At 60.1% G+C, this 18,908-nt stretch overlaps 1 protein-coding gene across 1 annotated transcript in view; it reads right to left on the bottom strand.

Moving 5' to 3' along the window:
• Positions 1–18,908, bottom strand: part of FAM20C (FAM20C, golgi associated secretory pathway kinase) — a 41,356-nt gene that overhangs the window by 14,853 nt on the left and 7,595 nt on the right. Inside the window, exons 2-3 of the mRNA XM_021085922.1 lie at positions 18,649–18,824; positions 13,188–13,266 (exon numbers count right to left, since the gene is read on the bottom strand). Of these exons, the coding sequence (XP_020941581.1) occupies positions 13,188–13,266; positions 18,649–18,824 (255 nt within the window). The remainder of the gene's footprint in view (positions 1–13,187; positions 13,267–18,648; positions 18,825–18,908) is intronic.

Raw genomic sequence — 18,908 nt, 5'->3', positions numbered from 1 at the left:
AAGGTAGGTCACTGTGGGCCACGCACAGCCCCCTCCTGGCTTTCAGGGCAGGGGCCTTCCTCATCCACCCTGAATCTGCTTCTCGGCATGTGGCCTAAACTCCCTCCTGGCCCGACTCAGCCCAGTGGGACTTTCTGAACCCGTAGACTAGCTCCCCGTCGCCCAGCAAACCCAGCGTGGGGCCCCTGAAATCCGCCAGTGATTCAGGAGCGGCGTTCGCGGTTCACTCTAATTAGCCTACGTGTAAAGAGGCGCGTGTGGCCGTGGCTACCGTCCTGGACGGGGCGGATCCATCGGACGCCTTTCTCGGCTCCCTCTCCCTGTCCCGCCATCTGCCTGCCTAGCCTCACTGGGGAGAAAGTTGGGGGGCCCAGGCCCTTCTTCCTGCTCTCTCCCGGGCTCTGCGCCCACAGCTCCCATGGCCCAACGGGGCTCTGCCTGCCCTCCCAGTGGACCTTCACCCCCCACTTTCTTAGCTGGGTCGTCACCCCCCCCACCACTACCACCCCCATCACCACCACCCCTAAGGCTCTGGCCTTTATTCCCTCTCGCTCAGCCTGGCCCACCCTTCTGAGCAGGTCACACATCTGAAGTGCAGGTGGCTGTGAGCCCTGCAGCTCTGGGAAAAGCCCAGCCACCTCCTGGGCATGACCAGGTACCTGATTCCCTCCATTTCCCACCTCAGGGTTTTCAGGTGACACCACCCCCGGGCTGATGACGGGAAGCGGCTCTTCCTTACGGTGGCAGACAGCCTGCCCGCCCGCCCGTACCCAGGAGAACTCAGGGGTCTCAGAACTGCATGTATCTGCTGTGGGGGCAGCAAGAGGGCATCCTGGGGAGCCAGAGGTTGGTAGCCAGCCCCCTGGGGAACCTGGGATTTCTTTCCCTGCACCGGGCGGGGTGGAGAAACTGCTCCCCTCTGCAGGGGCCCAGCCACCTTCCTGCCACTTCCAGGGCTGCACTGGGGGGCAGGGGCTGCCCCTGACCCAGCCCTCTGGGGAAAACACTTTGGAAAAGTACCAAACCCAGTGCACCAGGCAGGAGATGGCGCTCAGCTGAACGCAGTTGCCCAGCGGCCTCTCCTTCCTCCAGGTGTCCTGGCGGAGGTGCGCTCAGGTGTGGTGAGGGCAGGGCCCCCTCAGGCTCCTTGGGGGCGGGGCGGAGAGGTGGAAGGAAGGAGATGCTATCTCATCCTGTGGGGTTGGCTGAGCACCAGCGGTTCCTGGAAGGGCACCGGGAGCACGGTGCCAGGAGCTACTCCCTCCCCTGGGCCTGCTGAGACCCTGAGGGACCAGGGAGGGGGCAGATTCCTGGGGCCACCCCCACACACACAGGAGCAGTCAGCACCTGGAGGCCCTGGGCCCTGCCTCAGAGGTCACCCGAGCGCCCTGGGCTGAGGCCTGCCAGAGGGACAGTGAAAAGGTTTGAAGGCCAATTTCCTGTAAAACAGCAGTTGAGGAAGGAGGCGAACCGTGGATTAGGCACCGATTTAAGTGAACGATGGCCTGGGCGGTAGCGACTGGGATTAAAAAGGACAGGCAGAAGCTGGTGGGGGTGGGAAGGGGCATTCTGGCTCCTCGTCCTCTTGCAGGAAGGAGGGTCATGCAAAGCCCCACAGGCCACAGGAAGCAGGCACAGAGAGTGAGGTCCCCTGACACCCCGAAGCTGCAGTCTGCTGAACCCTGTGCGAGGCTGCTCGGGACCCGTTTTGGGGGCTCCTACACCTGCACGTCTACGTTCCCTCTCCTGCCTCCGCAGAGCTGACCAAGCCCCAGCCCCCTTCCTTTAGAAGGACTTCCCTTGGCTCAGAAGGAAGCGCAGTAAGAGCCCACGTGGTCACCCACACAAGGTGAGAGTGACGCCTCTGCTGGCCTCTCCCCAGAAATTATGATTTCAGTTCCCAGAACCTGTGACTGTGTGACCTTGCACGGCAAGAGGAACTCTGCTGATGCGACTTCGTTAATAAGGGCCTTGAGTTGGGGCCATCGTCCTGGGTACCTGGATGGGCCCACTGTCATCACAGGGGTCCTTAGGAGCGGGAGGCCCAGGGAGGGCTCAGAGCACAGGGGGCCGCGCTGAGGGCTTTGAGGCTGGAGGCTGGGAGGAAAATGCATTTCCTCCTCCAGCCTCTAGAGACGCTGCCTCGGCGGAAGCCCACGGCCGCAGATCCATTTCAGACCTACCAGAACTGTGAGAGAACAAGCTTGTGTTGCTTTAAGCCACTAAATTCGTGGTAATGTTTTTATAGCAGCAACAGGAAGCGAATACAGAGCCTCTGGCAACTCCAGAGCACATAATGGACAGTGAGTTAGCAACCTTGGAATGGTTGTGAAATTCGGTCCGTTTCCTCTAGATCTGGTCATGCTGAACGTATTAGGCAGAGGGTTTGGGGGGAAGGAACCTGTTTTCGTGGAAGGCGACAGGCAGCATCCAACACACGCGTGCCACCCCTGGGCGGCACGATGCATCCTGGGGGAGCCCCTGCTCTGATCCTTGTCCTCATTTTAACGGCACACACGCTGAGGTCAGGGAAGGGCAAGGGACGCCTGCAGAGGCACCGTCTGGAAATGGCAGGTCCTGGCTTAGGAACCAGGCATCTGAGCCATCCCGGCTCTTTCTTCGGGCCGCTAAAGTCAGACACGCCTCCAGTTACAGGTCCTAAGAGTCTGTATTTTCCTCTGGATCCGAAGGCCTCTAGGCACCGTCATCAGGCCAGAAGATGCTGGTCAGGTGTCTAGGCGCACAGGGGGCAGGGGCCGCAGGGACCATCCATGCGTCCCCACGAAAGGCGGCGGCTCCCAGTGGGAGGACATTCCCATTGGCGTCTCGTCCCCCAGCCCCCGCACGCCTCAGCCACTGTCCCCCCATCACCGCCGTCAGGCCACTCGCCCACGCCCGTAGACAAACGCCCCTGACTCTTCCCATGTTACTGCAACATCTCAGCGTTAACTTGTGGGAAAACAGAAAACTTTTGCTTTGGTTAAAAATAGAACAAATTGGCAGTTTATGACCAAACCTGTGAAGGGATAAAAGCCAACATTTACCCGCCTGTTCCTCTAAGCCCAGGGCCCTGCTGAGCTCTCGCTCTGTATTCTCTCGAGTCCTTGAGACGCCCTGTGAAGTGTCCCCACCTGACAGACAGGACCCAACCCGTAAGGGAGGCCTCAGCTTGTCCGCAGAGGGGCAGGACGCTGGGCCGAGCATTCGGGGCTGAGGCCCTGCTTCAATCCAAGCGGCCTCTGGATTGAGACGGGGGCTGGCGGGAGGAGTGGTCACCTGGGGAAGTAATTGCTGGAGAGGGGTCTGCGCATCATACAGGCCTGTCCTGGCTGACAGAGTAGGTGCACCCACAGTGCCCTCTGCGAAGCAGGGGTGACGCCCCCAGGGGGAGCAGAGACCCGCTGTCACTCCCCAACCCGGACTGCTGGCTGCCCCGCCAGCCTGTGCAGAGGGGGAAGATGGTCCCATATGGGCAGGCCAACGCCCACCTGGGTGGCCAGGCAGGGACAGCCAGGCTGAGGTCAGCGGGTGGGGATGGAGGAGCCAGGAAAGAAGCAACAGCAAACGGCCCGGCTCTGGAGAAAGGGCAGATGAGCAACTGCTTGGGGCACAGACAGCTGTCACGTGGCTTTTCTATGTCCTGAGCCCAGATGGGCAGCTGAGGCCCAGAGAGAGGGGGCCACACACATCCTTTGTACGTCACGCAGAAGCACCACCACGCCAGACTCGGCAAGAGGGGCAGAGAGAGCCCTTCAGAGGCCAAGGGAGAGCCGCTACCAGCCTGTCACCTGCAGGTCCGGTTCCGCCAGGAACGCACTGTGACGGGAGATGCTCACACAGTCTCAGGGCTCCCCAGGGTCCCCGGGCACCCAGCCTCCCGGGACCCTCTTCTACCCGATGTTCAGGAAGTTACTAATGACAGCAAACACCCGATAGCACCTTCCAGGGCCCGGCGCCATTGTCAGAGCTCCAGCCACACTGACTCACAGTCGCCACGACACTGGAAGGCAGGCAGTGTCACCAGGCCCATCTCACAGGCGAGGCTTGGGGCCAGGTCACCCCCGGGAAGCGGCAAAGTGGGCCGGGGCTTGTGGACCGGAGAGCCGGCAGTGTGCCTTACACACAGGACTTTGTCCAGTGCTGGGGACCAGGATCCAAAGTCAAGGTGTGGGCAGGTCACGCTCCCCCAGGGACGGGGGTGGGGGTTGGCTTCCAGCCTCTTCCAGCTTCCTCGGCCCCCAGCTCTGCCCCCATCCTCACATCCCTCCTGTTTCTGTATCCAAACCCAGGAACAAGTGGCTGCACTTAGGGCCCCCCTGAGAGCCAAGGCGACCCCTCATCGCAGAGCCTGACTCCACCGCGTCTGCAAGACCTCTGTCCTAAGCAGGCGGCCTGATGCCTGGGGGCAGACGCTTCTCCCTCTGAAAGGCGCAGTGGCCCTGACGCACGCAGCACAGGCGAGGAGGCAGAAACCAGGCTTTCGGTGTCAGGCAACCTTCCCCTCGTTCACCCCGCAGAAGGCAACCACCTTGTCATTAAGGAGATATATTAAGCTCTTAATACCAGGTTCTCAGCTGGGAGACATTCTGGGTGGGGGGAGGCCGCTCCCTGGCAGTCCCTTCTCGAGACCTTTCCGTCAGGATCTCCTGCTAATTTTGGCATCGCTTGTCCTGGCCCCTGTGGGGGTGGGCAAAACAGCTCATCTTATTCAGAACCTCTGGCACCTGCGTCCACCCGTCCTTCCGGGACGGACCGAGGGATCTAAAATGGCGAGTCCTCGGGCCTCGGCTGCTTCGGACAGGTCAGGACAGCATGGGGGGGGTGCGCGGTTGCGGGGGGGTGGGGGGGAGTCCCCACCAGGGGGGCAGCCACACCTGTCCTGCTCCCACACCTGCTGTCCCACACCTGAGGCCATGCTGACTCAGCAGAAAATGCCCTCGGCATCTAGGGCCTCTGCCCTGAGAGACCACAGACTCGGGGGCGACAAAGGTTACAACCCCCGGCCTGGCCCGGCTCTGGTCCCAGTGTAAATGCGATGCAGGCTGCGTGCCATGTGCTGGGAAGCAGGGCAGGGCCAGGCCCACGTGGTCAGCAGGGGCCCTTCTCCTCCAACACGTGGGACGCAAGACAGAAGTTGCTCAGGTCGGAGTTCCCGTCGTGGCTCAGTGGTTAACAAATCCGACTAGGAACCATGAGGTCGCGGGTTTGATCCCTGGCCTTGCTCAGTGGGTTAAGGATCTGGCGTTGCCGTGAGCTGTGGTGTAGGTTGCAGATGCGGCTTGGATCCCGTGTTGCTCTGGCGTAGGCCGGCAGCTATAGCTCCAATTAGACCCCTAGCCTGGGAACCTCCGTATGCCGTGGGTGCAGCCCTAGAAAAGGCAAGAAGACAAAAAAAAAAAAAACCAAAAAAACCACAAAAAGTCACTCAGGTCTATGGGTGGGTGGAAAAATTAACTTGGGGAGACTCACACCTCTTCAGATCAATGTAATGAAAACAATTTAAAAACCATTCGAAGATCTGAACCTGCGAAGAAAGTCTGACGTCCTTTCCCTTTGAAAACCACTGTGATGATTTAGACCGGATTTTGCCAAAGCAAAGTGGGGGAGAGATTTGCTTTCAAAGTTTAAGACCTTCTGTGTTTTAATTACCATCCTGTCAGCTCAGCCAGCACTTGGGGACATGACTCAGGAATGAAATTAGGGTGCAAATGCATGCCCCAGACACAGCTGCCCCCTTCTTTCTGTATTTAAGCCCCCGTCGCTCATCACTTTATTCACGGTAAGAAAAAGATGCCCCAAATCTACACACTAGACCATGGATTGAATATTTGGCACCGAGGCTGCCGCTGTGAGGTTGTTTTCCCTCCAGCAGGAAAAACAAACTACATGCAGAGCGCAGGGGCTGATTCCAGCGCATCCCCCAGGCTTTTTAAGGCGATCTTAAGTCTGCAACATTTCCTTTCGGGAGTGTGAAAAAGCCCAAGGGGTCAAACAGCCGCAGACACCCCACCTCCTGCCGAGGCTGGGCGGCCTGGGCCTGGGAGATGGTGCAGCCCCCACTTGTTTGAGGCGGTGAAGCAGGGCCCTGGCCCAGAGCTGCCATCTCTGCAGGGTTTACTACGTTCTTACCATGTACCCATCTCCCTGCCGGGTTCTCTGCAGCTGCTATAGACTTGTTAATAATTTCCTTAGAGTTCCCTGGTGGCCTAGGGGTTAAGGATTTGGTATTGTCACTGCTGGGGCTCAGGTTCAATCCCTGGCCCAAGAATGGCTGCATGCCATGGACACAGCCAACAAAAAAAAATTTCCTTTTTCTTTGACCTCGTTAGGAAAAGGAATTCCCAGCTGCCAAGAAGCAGCCGGAAAAGAAGGTTCACGCCTGCGGTCGCCGGAGTTACGCAGCTTTGGCTAATGGTGAATCAGCGCTTGGGGAGCTGGCGTGACCTCCACTGCCAGAGAGGCCGGCCCTGGCCGTTCACGTGAGCCGAGGTCCTGGCCGCTCTGCCTCGAGCCCCCTCTGGGTGCCCGCACTGTCCTGCTGCCGACGAGCTCAGGTGAGTCTCTCAAAGCAATGGGTTGTTACTTGTTTTTCAATTAACCAAGCCCACGGTTTTCTGGCTATAAAGATAATCCATGAGATTGGAGAAAATTGGCATGTGCTACAACTGGGGGCTGCAGGCTGAGTGGCCACGTGAGACGTGCTGTCTCTTCACTCCTGGAGTCTGGGGAGGCCCTGTGGAAATGTACCAAGGAGCCCCGAAAGGACCAGACACAGCCACTGGGGAGCCCCCCCCCACTCAGGCCCTCGCAGGTCACCCCTCATCACACCCAAACCTGGGGCGGCTGGGCTCTGCAGCTCTGGATGCTCTCTGTCTGCAGTCGCCGGCAGCGGCCAGTTCAGCCCTCAGAGGTCCTGCTCCTTCGGGCAGGGGGCCACGTGGGGAACTCTCAGGAGCCCCTGCTGGGCTGTGCACATCAAGTGCTGGGGTTGGGAGGTCAAGGACAGACGATCTCTCGGAGTCAAGTCCCTTGCGACTCCTGCCCTGGGATGGCCTCAGAGCAGCGCACCTGACGTGGTCGCAGAAAACAGGTGCCTCTGGGCCGATGCTCACGACAGCCACAAGGGCCCTAGTGTGGAGGGGGCCCCAGCCAGGGAGCGGGTCTGCACCACCGTGTCACTAACCCAGAGGCAGCACAAGAACCAGGAAGACAGCAGAGAGGGCGCCTGTCAGGGCTCAAGCCCCAGCTGGACACTGGTCACTGGGAAGCCTTGGCGGGACTGAAAGGCAGGCAGGTCAGTGAGGCCATGGGGGCCTGAGTCTCCTAGCCAACCCCCCAGGACACCACCTGCCCTGTCCCCGTGAGCTCAGCCTGCAGCCTGAGTGGGCTCTGCAGACCGAGGTGGCAGTCACCCTGCCCTCTGGCACCTCTGCCTCTCAGATGCTCCCCCGGGCCCGGAGGCTCGGGTTTCTGCGTCAAGACTGACTCGGTCTGCAAATATTTCTGCAGCTGCCTCTGTGTTTGCAGCTCGGCCACAAGGAATTCCCGGGCCTCAAAACAGCTGCTCGGGAACAGGTTCTCTGGGAGACGCAGGCGCACACGCACACACACTCACACGCACACTCGCGCGCGCACGCACACACACACGTTTCTGTTCTTTGCCAAAGTAATCCAGGTACTTAGAGCTTCTTCATGTATGGTGTCTCTGGCCTGACGGCGTGGGACCTGATGTCCGAGACCCTGGGCCTAACTAAGCCCTGGCCGGCTGGCCACTCCCTGTCTGTGTTTAAAACCTCTGAGCCTCAACTTCCTCCTTGAAGTAGGTGGTGATAAAAATAACGCGACCTGACACATCAGTCACAGGGTCACCGGCTGTCCCCGGAGCTGCGGCAGTGAAACAGCTGGAAGGGATGAGGGGACAGCTCTCACTGCAGCCGCTCGGGAATCCCGACCCAGCCTGGTGGCTGCGGGGAGACCGTGCGGGGAGCCCACACTGCGGCACGAACGCGAAGCATGAGGCGGGCAGGATCGGGTGTGCTTCCCTGCAGGGCCCACGGCAGACACAGGCCCCCCAAGGCCGCATGGAGGTCCCTCCTGATCGAGGAGCCCAGAGCAGGACAGAGGGGAGCAGCCGCCCCCAAATGAGGGGGGAGGGGTCAGGCCCGGCCGGATCCAGTGGGTCCAGAGGGCCTTCTCTGCCTGTGACCGTCCAGGCTCTGCGTGTACAGACATCAGCATCCAGCCCGGCAGCCGCCCTGCCCTGGACCGTGCTCCTGGAGTGTAGACCACGGTGGGCAGCCCCAGACAGCAGCTCTACTGAAGCCAAAGCTGACCCCAGCCCGACCCTGTTCCCAAAGACCAACCCCGACAGTCAGAGAAGCTCCGCTAGCAAATCTCTTTAAACCAGGAACTGCCTACAAGTCCATCAACAGGACGTGGACACATTAATTACGGGTTTTCACCCAGTGGAATGTGATTTGGCCACGAGAACCACGAGCCTCAGGAAAGGCACCTCAGAGACACACGGGCAACAGGGCGGGGCGGCGGGGCTTCACCTGCCGGGAACAGAGGCAGGAGCCACCCGAGGAATGGAAGCTACGAGCCAGAACAGCCTGGGGGCTATCAGCTCTGTCCTCGACCTGATGCTGGTCCCCTGGTTACCCGCGTGTGCTCAGTCGTGGAGATCTGCTTACTGTGTGTACAAACTTGCACACAAACGTGGCATCTCCCCAGAAATGTCAGTTTTAAGAAGGTGGGGAAGGAGTTCCCGTTGTGGCGCAGTGGAAACGAATCCGACTGGGAACCATGAGGTTGCAGGTTCAATCCCTGGCATCGCTCAGTGGGTTCAGGATCCGGCGTTGCCATGAGCTGGGGTGTAGGTTGCAGACTTAGCTCAGATCCTGCATTGCTGTGGCTGTGGTGTAGGTCGGGGGCTGTAGCTCTGATTGGACCCCTAGCCTGAGAACCTCCATACATCGTGGCTGCGGTCCTAAAAAGCCAAAAAAAAAAAAAAGGTGGGGAAATGGGGGAATCATGGGCGCTGATAAAAGCAAAACTGCGTTGGGTTTTACCAACACGGATAATGTCTGCTGCTGACCTAACCGACCCTCCTCCTACCACATACGGGGGGTGGGGGATCCATCAACAGTGACGAGAGCTTCCCTCCTTGGTCTCCCCGGCCCTGGGAAGAGGTGCAGGTGTACACGAAAGAGTCTTACCCTGTAAGGCGGCCACACGTGGAAATAGAGACTTGGCAGATGTGAGAAGGCAAGAACGGGTCATCGTGGATCAGGGTGGCCCTGAGTCCAGTGACCAGTGTCCTGACAAGAAGAGGACATTTTGACACAGACGCACAGGAGAGGCCATGGGACGACAGGGGGCAGAAACTGGAGGAATGTGGCCAGCAGCCACGGAATGCCCAGGATCGACGGCCACACCCAGAAGCTGGAAAAGGCAGGAAGGACCCTCCAGGAGGGCTTCGGGGGAGGTGGCCCTGTGACACCCTGGTTTCTCACTCTGGCCTCTGGCCTGAGAGAGAAGAGCTGCCTGAGGCTGTAAGCTTCCCCGGGTGGTGATGCCTCCTTACAGCGGCCCTGGACACTCACATGGTGTGAACACAGAAGCTGAGAACTCAACTGCTGTGATTAATCAAGGAACCCAGAAAGTCACCTACATTTTAATGACGTCAAAGATGACAGGGGCCGCCTGCTTTGAGATTCGGGGGGGGGGGGACCGTGCAGGGGCCACTCCAGCCCCACCTCCTGCTGGGCAGTGGCCTTGGGTGCCCTCAGGCATGTCCCCTGCCACTGTGAGCTTCCGCCTCCTCCCCCACAACGAGGTCTATGGGGTAACACTGCCCGTCCCCCATCAGGTAACTGTCAGGGTCCCTGAGGCACTGTGCCCTTCCCTGCCCCCACGACCTCAGCCTCTTGGCCTCCAGGCCCGCTGATGGGCCTTCCTTGGGGGCACCTTCCACAGCCCCCAGTTCCCGAGCCTTGGAAGACAGATGCTCATGAAGCCAGACTTGAAAGGATCCGTTTCGGACTCGCTGAGCCTGGCTTGCGCAGTTTTTTCCTTCGGCTTTGCGAGCAAGGCTGGGCCCATCAGTATAGGTGGTGCCGTCCTATCGTTGAGTGATTTTTCCCTCGAAGCTACGGCGGGGCCAGCGTCTCTTCCTCGCCTCGCTGCCCCCGACCACATGTCAGATGCTGAGGGGCTTGCAGCACGGAGGGCCTTGTGGCTCAGGCTTCCACACACTGACCGGAGGGCGCCAAACTTTGTGAAGACTGGGGCCTTTAAAGCAGCCTTGCTGGAGTTCCCGTTGTGGCACAGTGGTTAACGAATCTGACTAGGAACCATGAGGTTGCAGGTTCGATCCCTGGCCTTGCTCACTGGGTTAGGGATCCGGCGTTGCCGTGAGCTGTGGTATAAGTCACAGACGCGGCTTGGATCCCGCATTGCTGTGGCTCTGGTGTAGGCCAGCGGCTACAGCTCCGATTGGACCCGTAGCCTGGAAATCTCCATATGCTGTGGGAAGCGGCCCTAGAAAAGACAACAAGACAAAAAATAAGTAAGTAAGTAAATAAATAATAATAAAGCAGCCTTGCTGGCCAGTGATCCGAGCCATTCCAGCCCGTATTCAGCTGTTCCGCCCTAAATAGCCACGGCTCAAGTGCACCAAATATTCCTTGTCCCTGGAATATTTGAAAGTCAGAACAGCAGACCCCAGCTCGCCCAGACAATCAAAGAGAGCTGCCCCCTGCACTCCACCGGTGCTGAAAACCTCCGCCTTTCCTCGCTGGACACACGCAGGTTCTGGAAAGGCAGGGGCCTGCCACGTGCAACCCAGCCTAATGCAGTGTGAGGAAACCAAGGCCCAGAGAGGGGAGGGCAGTGCTCCAAGGTCACACAGCAGGGACATTCTCTGCGGCTCAGCCCCTCCTCTCACTCCAGGTGGCCATGTGCACCTCTCTGCCTGGATGCCACACGCATCTCCGTCCTCATGCCTCCTCAGGTGCAGCGGCCAGCATCCCTCCTCGGACACATGATAAGCCCTCCGCCCTCGCCACCTCCAAACCCAGAACCTCCCTGCAGAACTGTCTGTCATGAGGGGTGTGTCCAGCACGGCGCCACCAGCCACAAGTCCCACTGACGCCCAGAGTGTGGCTGGTGAGACCCAGGTGTAACTTCAACTCATTTAAATTACCCTCAGTTTAAACAGACACAGGGAGTTCCCACCATGGTGCAGCGGTTTAAATATCGACGGCAGTGGCTTGGGTCACAGCTGCAGCTCGGATTCAATCCCCAGTCTGGGAAATTTCATGTGCCACAGACACAGCCATAAAATAATGATAATAATAATAAAGAAAATCAGGAGTTCCCGTCATGGCTCAGCAGTTAACAACCCCACTAGTAATCATGAGGACGTGGGTTCAATCCCTGGCCTCGCTCTGTGGGTTAAGGATGCGGTGTTGCCGTGAGCTGAGGCATAGGCTGGCAGCTGCAGCTCCGATTTGACGCCTAGCCTGGGAACTTCCATATGCCATGGGTGCGGCCCCAAAAAAAACCAAAAGAAAGAAAGAAAGAAAATCAGAATTAAGTAGCCTTGCCATGTGGTCATCTGTGCAATAACCTCAGTGCTGGACAGCACGAGCACCAGGGTTTGGAGGCCGTCTGGTCCTGAAATGTGCCGCCTCCTCCAGGCTGGTCTCCTGGCCTGGGGTGATGTCCACTTGACCTCCAACTCATGCTCAGGCCTTAGCGAGAGGTCACATCCAAGAAACCTTCTGGCTGCCTCCCAAGCGCTCGCCAGCCCTGGTCACGCTGGACGGGAAGGGCTCTGCTCTGTCTCCTATCTGCCATCTGGGACTTGTTCTCTTGTTGTTCCACAGACGTCTGTGCAGCACCCACTGAGCACCCCTGGGGGCCATGGTGGGGCAGTGGACACTCTGCTCTGGGCCCCACCCTAAGTGGCAGCAGTGCCGGCTCTGAATCATGGCTGCACTCCCTGCACCAGGCACTGGGCCAGGCTGGGCTTGGTGTCAGTGCGGTGGCTGAAAGTATTTTTCTGCTAGGAGGGGGGTCACAGCCAGCGTCATGAGCATGCCTGGAAGCTTCCTTTCCAAGAAGCAGGCCGAAATCTGTTGCAAAGCCTGTACACGCTGGTGCGTCTGCCCAGCCCCACCCTGCCTTGCCAAACCGCCAGCTCCTCCCGGCTTCCTTCGATAACTCAGTGCCATCTGTTAAATAGAGGTTAGACCTCACATCTTCCCCCCCAGTGCCTCTGTGGACAGGAGGGCACGCCGAGGCCCAGTGAGGGAAGGAATTCCCTGGAGGTCACACAGGAATGGCCACGGCAGGCCTGCTGGCTCTGTGGACACTCCGGGGACTCCAAGCTTCAGCCACACGCATCACCCGCACCACGACCCCCCAGCACACACAGCTTTCGAACTTAAAATACTATGTACCAAAAGCACAAGCAACCACCACGTACTAATCACATCCTCGAAAGGAAAAAATTGTGCTTCCGAGGATACCACACACGGGATAAGGGTCTTACATCCAAGGTACATACAGGACTCTTACCACTTGCAAAGTGACAACCAACTAAATAACAGCGAAAGATCCGAGCAGATATTTCTCCAAGAAGCAAGGACGTGGAGAGGCCAGACATCGTGAGCAGAGAACTCTGAGTCGGAACCGCGGGGAGACAGCATCAGACACCCACAGACCGCGAGGATCCAAAAGACAGGTAACACCGACGAGCACTGACAATCGATCGCGCGGGGACCGCGGCGGGATGACCCCCTCAGGCAGCCGTCACTTAACAGCTGCGCTCGGTCGCCACGGGCCCCAGCACTCCACTCTCAGGAGTATGCCCACCCAAAAAAGCCACACACGCGTGTGCGTTCAGCATTGTTCAGACAGCCCCAAAGCGGCCGCAACCCCAACGTCCACCAGCAGGTGAAAGGCAAGTACCAGTGTCATTCGGCCGTAAAAGGCCTGTCGCCCTGACACCTGCCATGACACGGATGAACCTCAAACACAGGCTCAGCGAGAAAGGCAGGCCCGGAGGACAGAGGGTGGGGTTCCACTGCGAGGAAACCGCATTCGCCACCAGAGGCAGAGGGTCTGCGCACCAGCGGCCCCGGCCCCTCGCACCCCAGCCCCGCCAGCCCGGCACTTACTTCATGGGCTTGAAGAGGGCTTGCCCGTAGTTCTGGAACGTCATGATGAGCTTGAGCTGTGTGCCCCCCGACTTCATGGCTGCAACGGGAAGGGAAGAGACACAGCATCACCCCTGAGCAGGCCAGCAAGCACACTGCTGTGGTCCCTGGGGACTAGGGAGGACCCCAGGGGGGCCGCGGCCCCGGGCTCTGGCAGGTCAGGGTGTGGGCACAGACGCGAGGGCCCTGGGGGCAGAGTGTTGGGGGAAGTCCAGGACCGAGGCCTGGACAGAAGGGTGTTTTAGGCTCAGGAAGAACCGACCAGAGGAGGGATGGACAGGCCTGGGAAGAAGCCCAAGGGCAGAGGTGACAGGCAGGCACCACACTGGAGGGACTGAGCTGGCACCTCCGCTTGGCCTCCCAGGGCCGGGGTCCCTGGGAAGTCGCTCGTCTGGACCACAGCTCCACCCTGCACATGCCCAGCCTACCCTGTGGGGCTGAGGGAGGCCCGAGACTGACTATTGATCAGGACTCAGGGGCTCAGGTGAGCGTGGGGATGAGTCACACCCCCTCCTGGAGCCACACCCACGGTGCAGGGGGTCAGGCTGGTGAAGAGTCTGCAACAGTGTCCAGAATGTCAGATGTTTCAGGGCCAAGCGAGGCAGGACCTCGAGGTCCAAGTTTCCAAACGTTTCAGGGGCCTCAGGGCTCCACGGGTGCCAGGGCCAGACCCACCCTCCAGGCCGGCTCCATCCGAAGGGACCCAGGATTTGGCATCAGGAGACAGTGTGACCCTGGTCTGTGGATGAAGCTCCCCAAGCCTGTGCCCTCCTCATTTCTAACTAGAACCCCGACCCATGTGTTGATGGGCCACCCGGATTAAATGAATGAATTGTCTTCTGGAGACCCATGGATCCCACAGGCACCCGGCGTGGGAGGCACTGCCCGGCCGCCAGCAGGGCCGCTGACGTCAAAGCCTCAGCCATCTCATCTGTGAAGCGGGACCAACATCTGTCCTTCGGGGTCACGGTCAGGATGCTGGTCCAGCTGTTCTCACAGCCCTGCCTTGTTTCAAGGGTCAGAGGAAGCGGAGGCCTCGCCCCAGGAGTATGTCCATCTTGTCCCGGCCGGCCCCACACCCCGCAGCAGCGGGGCGACCCAGGGCCACGGAGAATAGTGCGGGCGCGTCCATTTACGAGCAGCGGTGGGCACCCTGGGGCCGGCATTCAGCCCCGTGGGCACCTGCACCTGGTCCTTCGCTGACCAGGGGCCTGCAGACTTCAGTCCGTCACACAGACCCAGGCCTTTGAGCAGCAGTGGCCCCCAGCCTGGCTGCAGCTCACCCCGACTCGGGAGCTCAGTTTACTAAAAGGGAAACCGCAGCTCTAGCCCCGGTGGAAGCCGCTCCTGCCAGCATTCAGAAGGGACCCAGGGACCGTGGGGCTGCAGCTGCTGTCTACGCGGCATGGGGAGAGCAGGTGCCAAGGTCAAGCATGGGCTTTGTTCCTGAGCTTCAACCTGACGGCTGGAGAGTCAAGAAGGGGCTCGGCTCTTTATTGCCCTCTCTGGGTCCCCCCGGGGGGGCCCTGTCCTTCCTCTGGGAAGACTAAGCCCCGGCCCCCCAGCACTGGGCTTGGGCATCTCGCTGAGTGGAGCCCGAGGTGGTGGTGCCCCGGGGCGGGAGGGGGACTGTGGCCTTTCTGGGCCCAGAGCTGCCTTCCCGAGGAGCCCACTCATTAGGCAGGCACCCCCCGCCCCCAGGCACCCAGGGCAGCTACCCCCAGGGCGGCCTTTGTCACGTGGAGCCCCAGTGGCCACCTAGCCCCAGCTCCTAGCAGGTCGGCGCACACCCAGGACGCCAACCCAGAGCTGGCTCCTCTGTCCGGCACCGCCCTGCCCTGACCTGGATGAGCAACTGTGGGGCCCGCGTTTCAGGCCAGAGGCTGCCCGACTCCTCCCGGGGCACGTGACTTCTTTCTGCGTACCTCCAGGTACAGAGCAGTTAATTGTGTCATTTGTTCTTTGCATCAGTAATTGTGCACAACAGTGATTTAATTGTTACCGGCTCCGCCGAAGGCCTGGTTTCAGGCCGAACGCAGGGCGATAAAGCCCCAAGTCTCTTTAAAGGCGGCTAATGGCCATTACCAAGCGGCGGGGAGCCCAGCTATAAATAAATCTCTGCCGGCCCCGCACGCGATGCAGGAGCCGATCAAGGGTTCTGAATGAGGGAGTCTTAATGGAACCGTTGTCACTGCTATGCCACCTCTGGGTTCAGGTTCCAAAGCTGACGTGACCACCCGGGGCTGGACACAGCCCAGCGCCGGGGCTGGGATGTGCTGACGTGGGCAAGCCTGCCCTCCTGGAGGCCTGCTTCCCTATTTGCAGGACAGCACTGGGAGGTGGGCCACATTTCTAGCCCTTCTTCTGTTACAAGCTTAAAAGGATGGTGCTGCTGAATCCTGAATCCCAAGGCAGGCTCCTGGCTTCCGTAAAGGGGCTGCACCCCAGGCTCCGACGGGGCCTCTGAAGGCTGCACCCCTCCAGGTCACAGCAGGGCTAGGGGCAGGGTCTCAGCAGCGGACAGCCCCGGTCCAGGGGTGCTGCTCTCCAAACCTGCCCAGTGGCTCTGCCAAACCAAGGGCCCAGCCTGGGGCTCAAGCAGCTGGGTTTTCAACCAAAACGTCCAGCTGGACGTGGGCACAGACAGCACTGGGAAAGCACATGTTCCCTGAGGAAGCTGTGCTCTCAGAGGTCCACTGGCCTCCAGGTCAGAAGACCTACTTCCCCAGGAAGGAGGGCTTGTGACAAGCGAGAACTCTTGGGGAGCAGCTTCAGGCCCAAGGCTGCAGGGAGGGGGGCCGAGCATCCAGCCCAGGGCCTCACTGGGCACTGGCTTGCCTGGTGCTGGCAACCCACACAGAGGTACCAGGGGACACTGCCCAGCTCGGAACCCAAACTTCCTCACCAAGGCCTCTCCACAGCCCCGTGAGGCAGGTGCAGGGTCTACGCCCCTGTTCACGATCTCAGGGGGCAGAAGTGTCCAGGGGTTTTGAGGCCAGGACGTGCAGGTGGTGGATCCACCCCACAGACCCTGTAGCCCTGAGCGGGTGCAGGGCAGAACGCTGTCATTAAACACACTCCTGTTCCTCGGAGGAACGTGAACGTTCACTCCAAGCGAGAAAAACGGGATTTATAAACAGCCTCTCATTTTAGGTTTTGCCTCCGTGTAAGTTCATGTTGGGTGGGGTTTCGCCGTCGAATGGGTTATGATTTCAGATTTGCAGGCTGGAATGACAGGGTCTGGTTGTAACGGCCTCTGTGGTCCACAGGAGAATCCCCGGAGAGCTGAACCCATCTGCCCACAGTCACTTTGGCTTCTGACTAGGGGAGCAGGCCTCACCAGGCCCACTGTCCTGCATAGGGGACGCCACCCGGTCCCACCCACCAACCCTCCAGCAGTCATCAAGCACCTGCAACATGCCCGGGAACGCCAGCCTGGCTTCGACCGGCCCACCGCCCCGGGAAAGATGCTGGACGGGACCAGCTGGGACAGAGTAGTCCAGGGGGCGAGATCCACTCACACAGCCTGCGAGACAGACAGGCAGGACTCGCCCCAGGTCACGCTGCTTGGCACAGGGCAAGCCAGAACTCTTGGGGTCCCCAGCCACTGGGATGTCAGGCAGCCTAGAACCACTGCCCAGGACAGTCGGACCAAAGCGGGTGGGTGTGCCCAAGACCAGGCCCCTGGGGGACGGAGGGAGGAGGATGCTCAGCGTGGGCAAAGCTGCCCGAGGGCTCTGGAGGCCGTCCTCTTCATCCACCGCCCCTGAGCTCCCCGGCTCTGCCCTTTTCACAGAGCAGCGTCTAGTGAGAGCGGGGAGGGTGTCAGTCCCTGAGGGGTGAGTCCGGCCAGTCTGTGGGACCCTCACAGCCCTCCCTCTGCCCAAGACCCTGCAGTCGCACTCGAGGGGGGCGTGGAAGCCAGAGCACAAAGCCCTTGTTCACACGGGACAAGGCTGGGGGCACTGCCCATCTTTCTGGAAAAAGGTACGAAGCGTCTGAGCCCACCTGCCAGACCGAGGCCCAGGGCAGGCAACAGCCTGCAGTTGCGAACACGCCCATGCCTAAACCCGAATTCTAACGTTTTATTTTTTTTGGCCATGGTGTCCAGCGGCTTGATGAGGGATCTCAGTTCCCAGACCGGGGATTGAACCCGGGCTGCCATGAGGAAAGCCTGGGTCCTCAGTAAACCCTAATTTTAAGGCACTGTTGCCGTTTTCCCAAAAGCCTCGCTCCCTGCCCCCTTCCAGCGCAAAAGCCTTTGTCCCATTCAAACCCAGTTCTCCAGGGTGGAGGCCAGCCCCCTGCTAAACTCTTTATCTGTGTGTCAGTTTGCGCACTTCCCAGCCTCCTGGACCATGCAGGTCAGGACGCAGCAGAAGCTTGTTGAGGCTGGATTCCCCCATCTCCCGCTGCCCAGAAGGGGTGTGAAAGGCAGGAGGTGCTTATCAGACCGAATCTGATGAACGGTCCTCGCGCTGGACGTTTCCATAACAGCCTGTCTACTCCCAGGAGTGAAGGGGACACCCCAGCAGCGGCACCTCCCGGACCACCCCTGTTGTCTACACAGAGTGCTTTCCAGCACAGCCCAAAGCCCCCAGCCCTCGTAAGGGACAGGAGGTGGGCTAGCAGGAGCCAGAGCCTGGGAGATGCTCAGATCCTCTGGGCAGTCCTCCTGCAGAGTGGAAGGGGACGGTGGGTGCCAGCAAACAGCTCAGCACCAGGCGGAGACGCCCAACATAGCCTCTGGGAAACCCAGGTGCCAGGAAGACAGCACCTGGAACCGCCTGCTGCCAGCTCGCGTGCTCCTGGGGCCTCCTTCCACCCAGGGCCTCTGCCCGTCCCCTACTGCCCCTGGAGCCACTGGTGTCTAACCGGGACCTTCACAAACAACCACCTACGGGCCCAAGAACAATGGCTCCAAACTTCCACGCTCAGAAACCGCTGCCGACACATTCTCCTGAAATCAGGAACCGATGCCCTATTGTGTCGGATTCAGCAGATCCCCAGATGCTTGGACAGCTCACCTGCACACTCCTCAGCCTGTGGGGCCCAGCCCTGGACAGAGTCGAGCCCTGGTCACTCGCTGTCCACATGAAATCCCAGGAGCCGCTGATGAGCTCCGAGGCAGTGCTGCCCAAACCACCAGGAGCCTCTGCACGCTCCACAGCGTCTCCCCACTGTGCTTCGGGGGGCCCGCAGCCCACAGGGGGGATCTTCATCTGCAGAGGGGACGCGGCCCCTGTCCCCTGCCCCCGCCCCCACCAGAACCACAGGACGGGCTGGGTGGCATCTCACCCTCCCCCGACGGCTGACACCACTGAAAGCCCGTAGGCGCCGCCACCAGGAAGGCCGCCGGAATAAATAGCCCAGGAGGAGATGGTCCAGCAAGGCACTCCAGCCGGGCAACCAGGGCACCTACCGACACTGGTGATCTTCTGGGCGCCGAGGTCACGCAGCAGGGCCTCCACCGCTGGGTTGTGTCTCGAGTACAACTCGTACCGGTTGATACCGATGTGGAATTTGAGCCAGTTGGGATAGGAGTCCGCAGCCGCCTCCCCCGTGGGCAGGAAGTCGTCCTCAGGACCTTCGTGTGGCCTGCAGAAACAAGGCGACCCAGGTCAACAGGGAAAGCACAGAGCAGCAGGTCTCAACGAGATGCCCAGGGGAGCCATGCCAAGG

Source organism: Sus scrofa, chromosome 3 (assembly GCF_000003025.6).
Source record: "Sus scrofa isolate TJ Tabasco breed Duroc chromosome 3, Sscrofa11.1, whole genome shotgun sequence".
NCBI classification, from domain to species: Eukaryota; Metazoa; Chordata; class Mammalia; order Artiodactyla; family Suidae; genus Sus; species Sus scrofa.
This window is presented reverse-complemented; position numbering and strand designations above follow the sequence as displayed.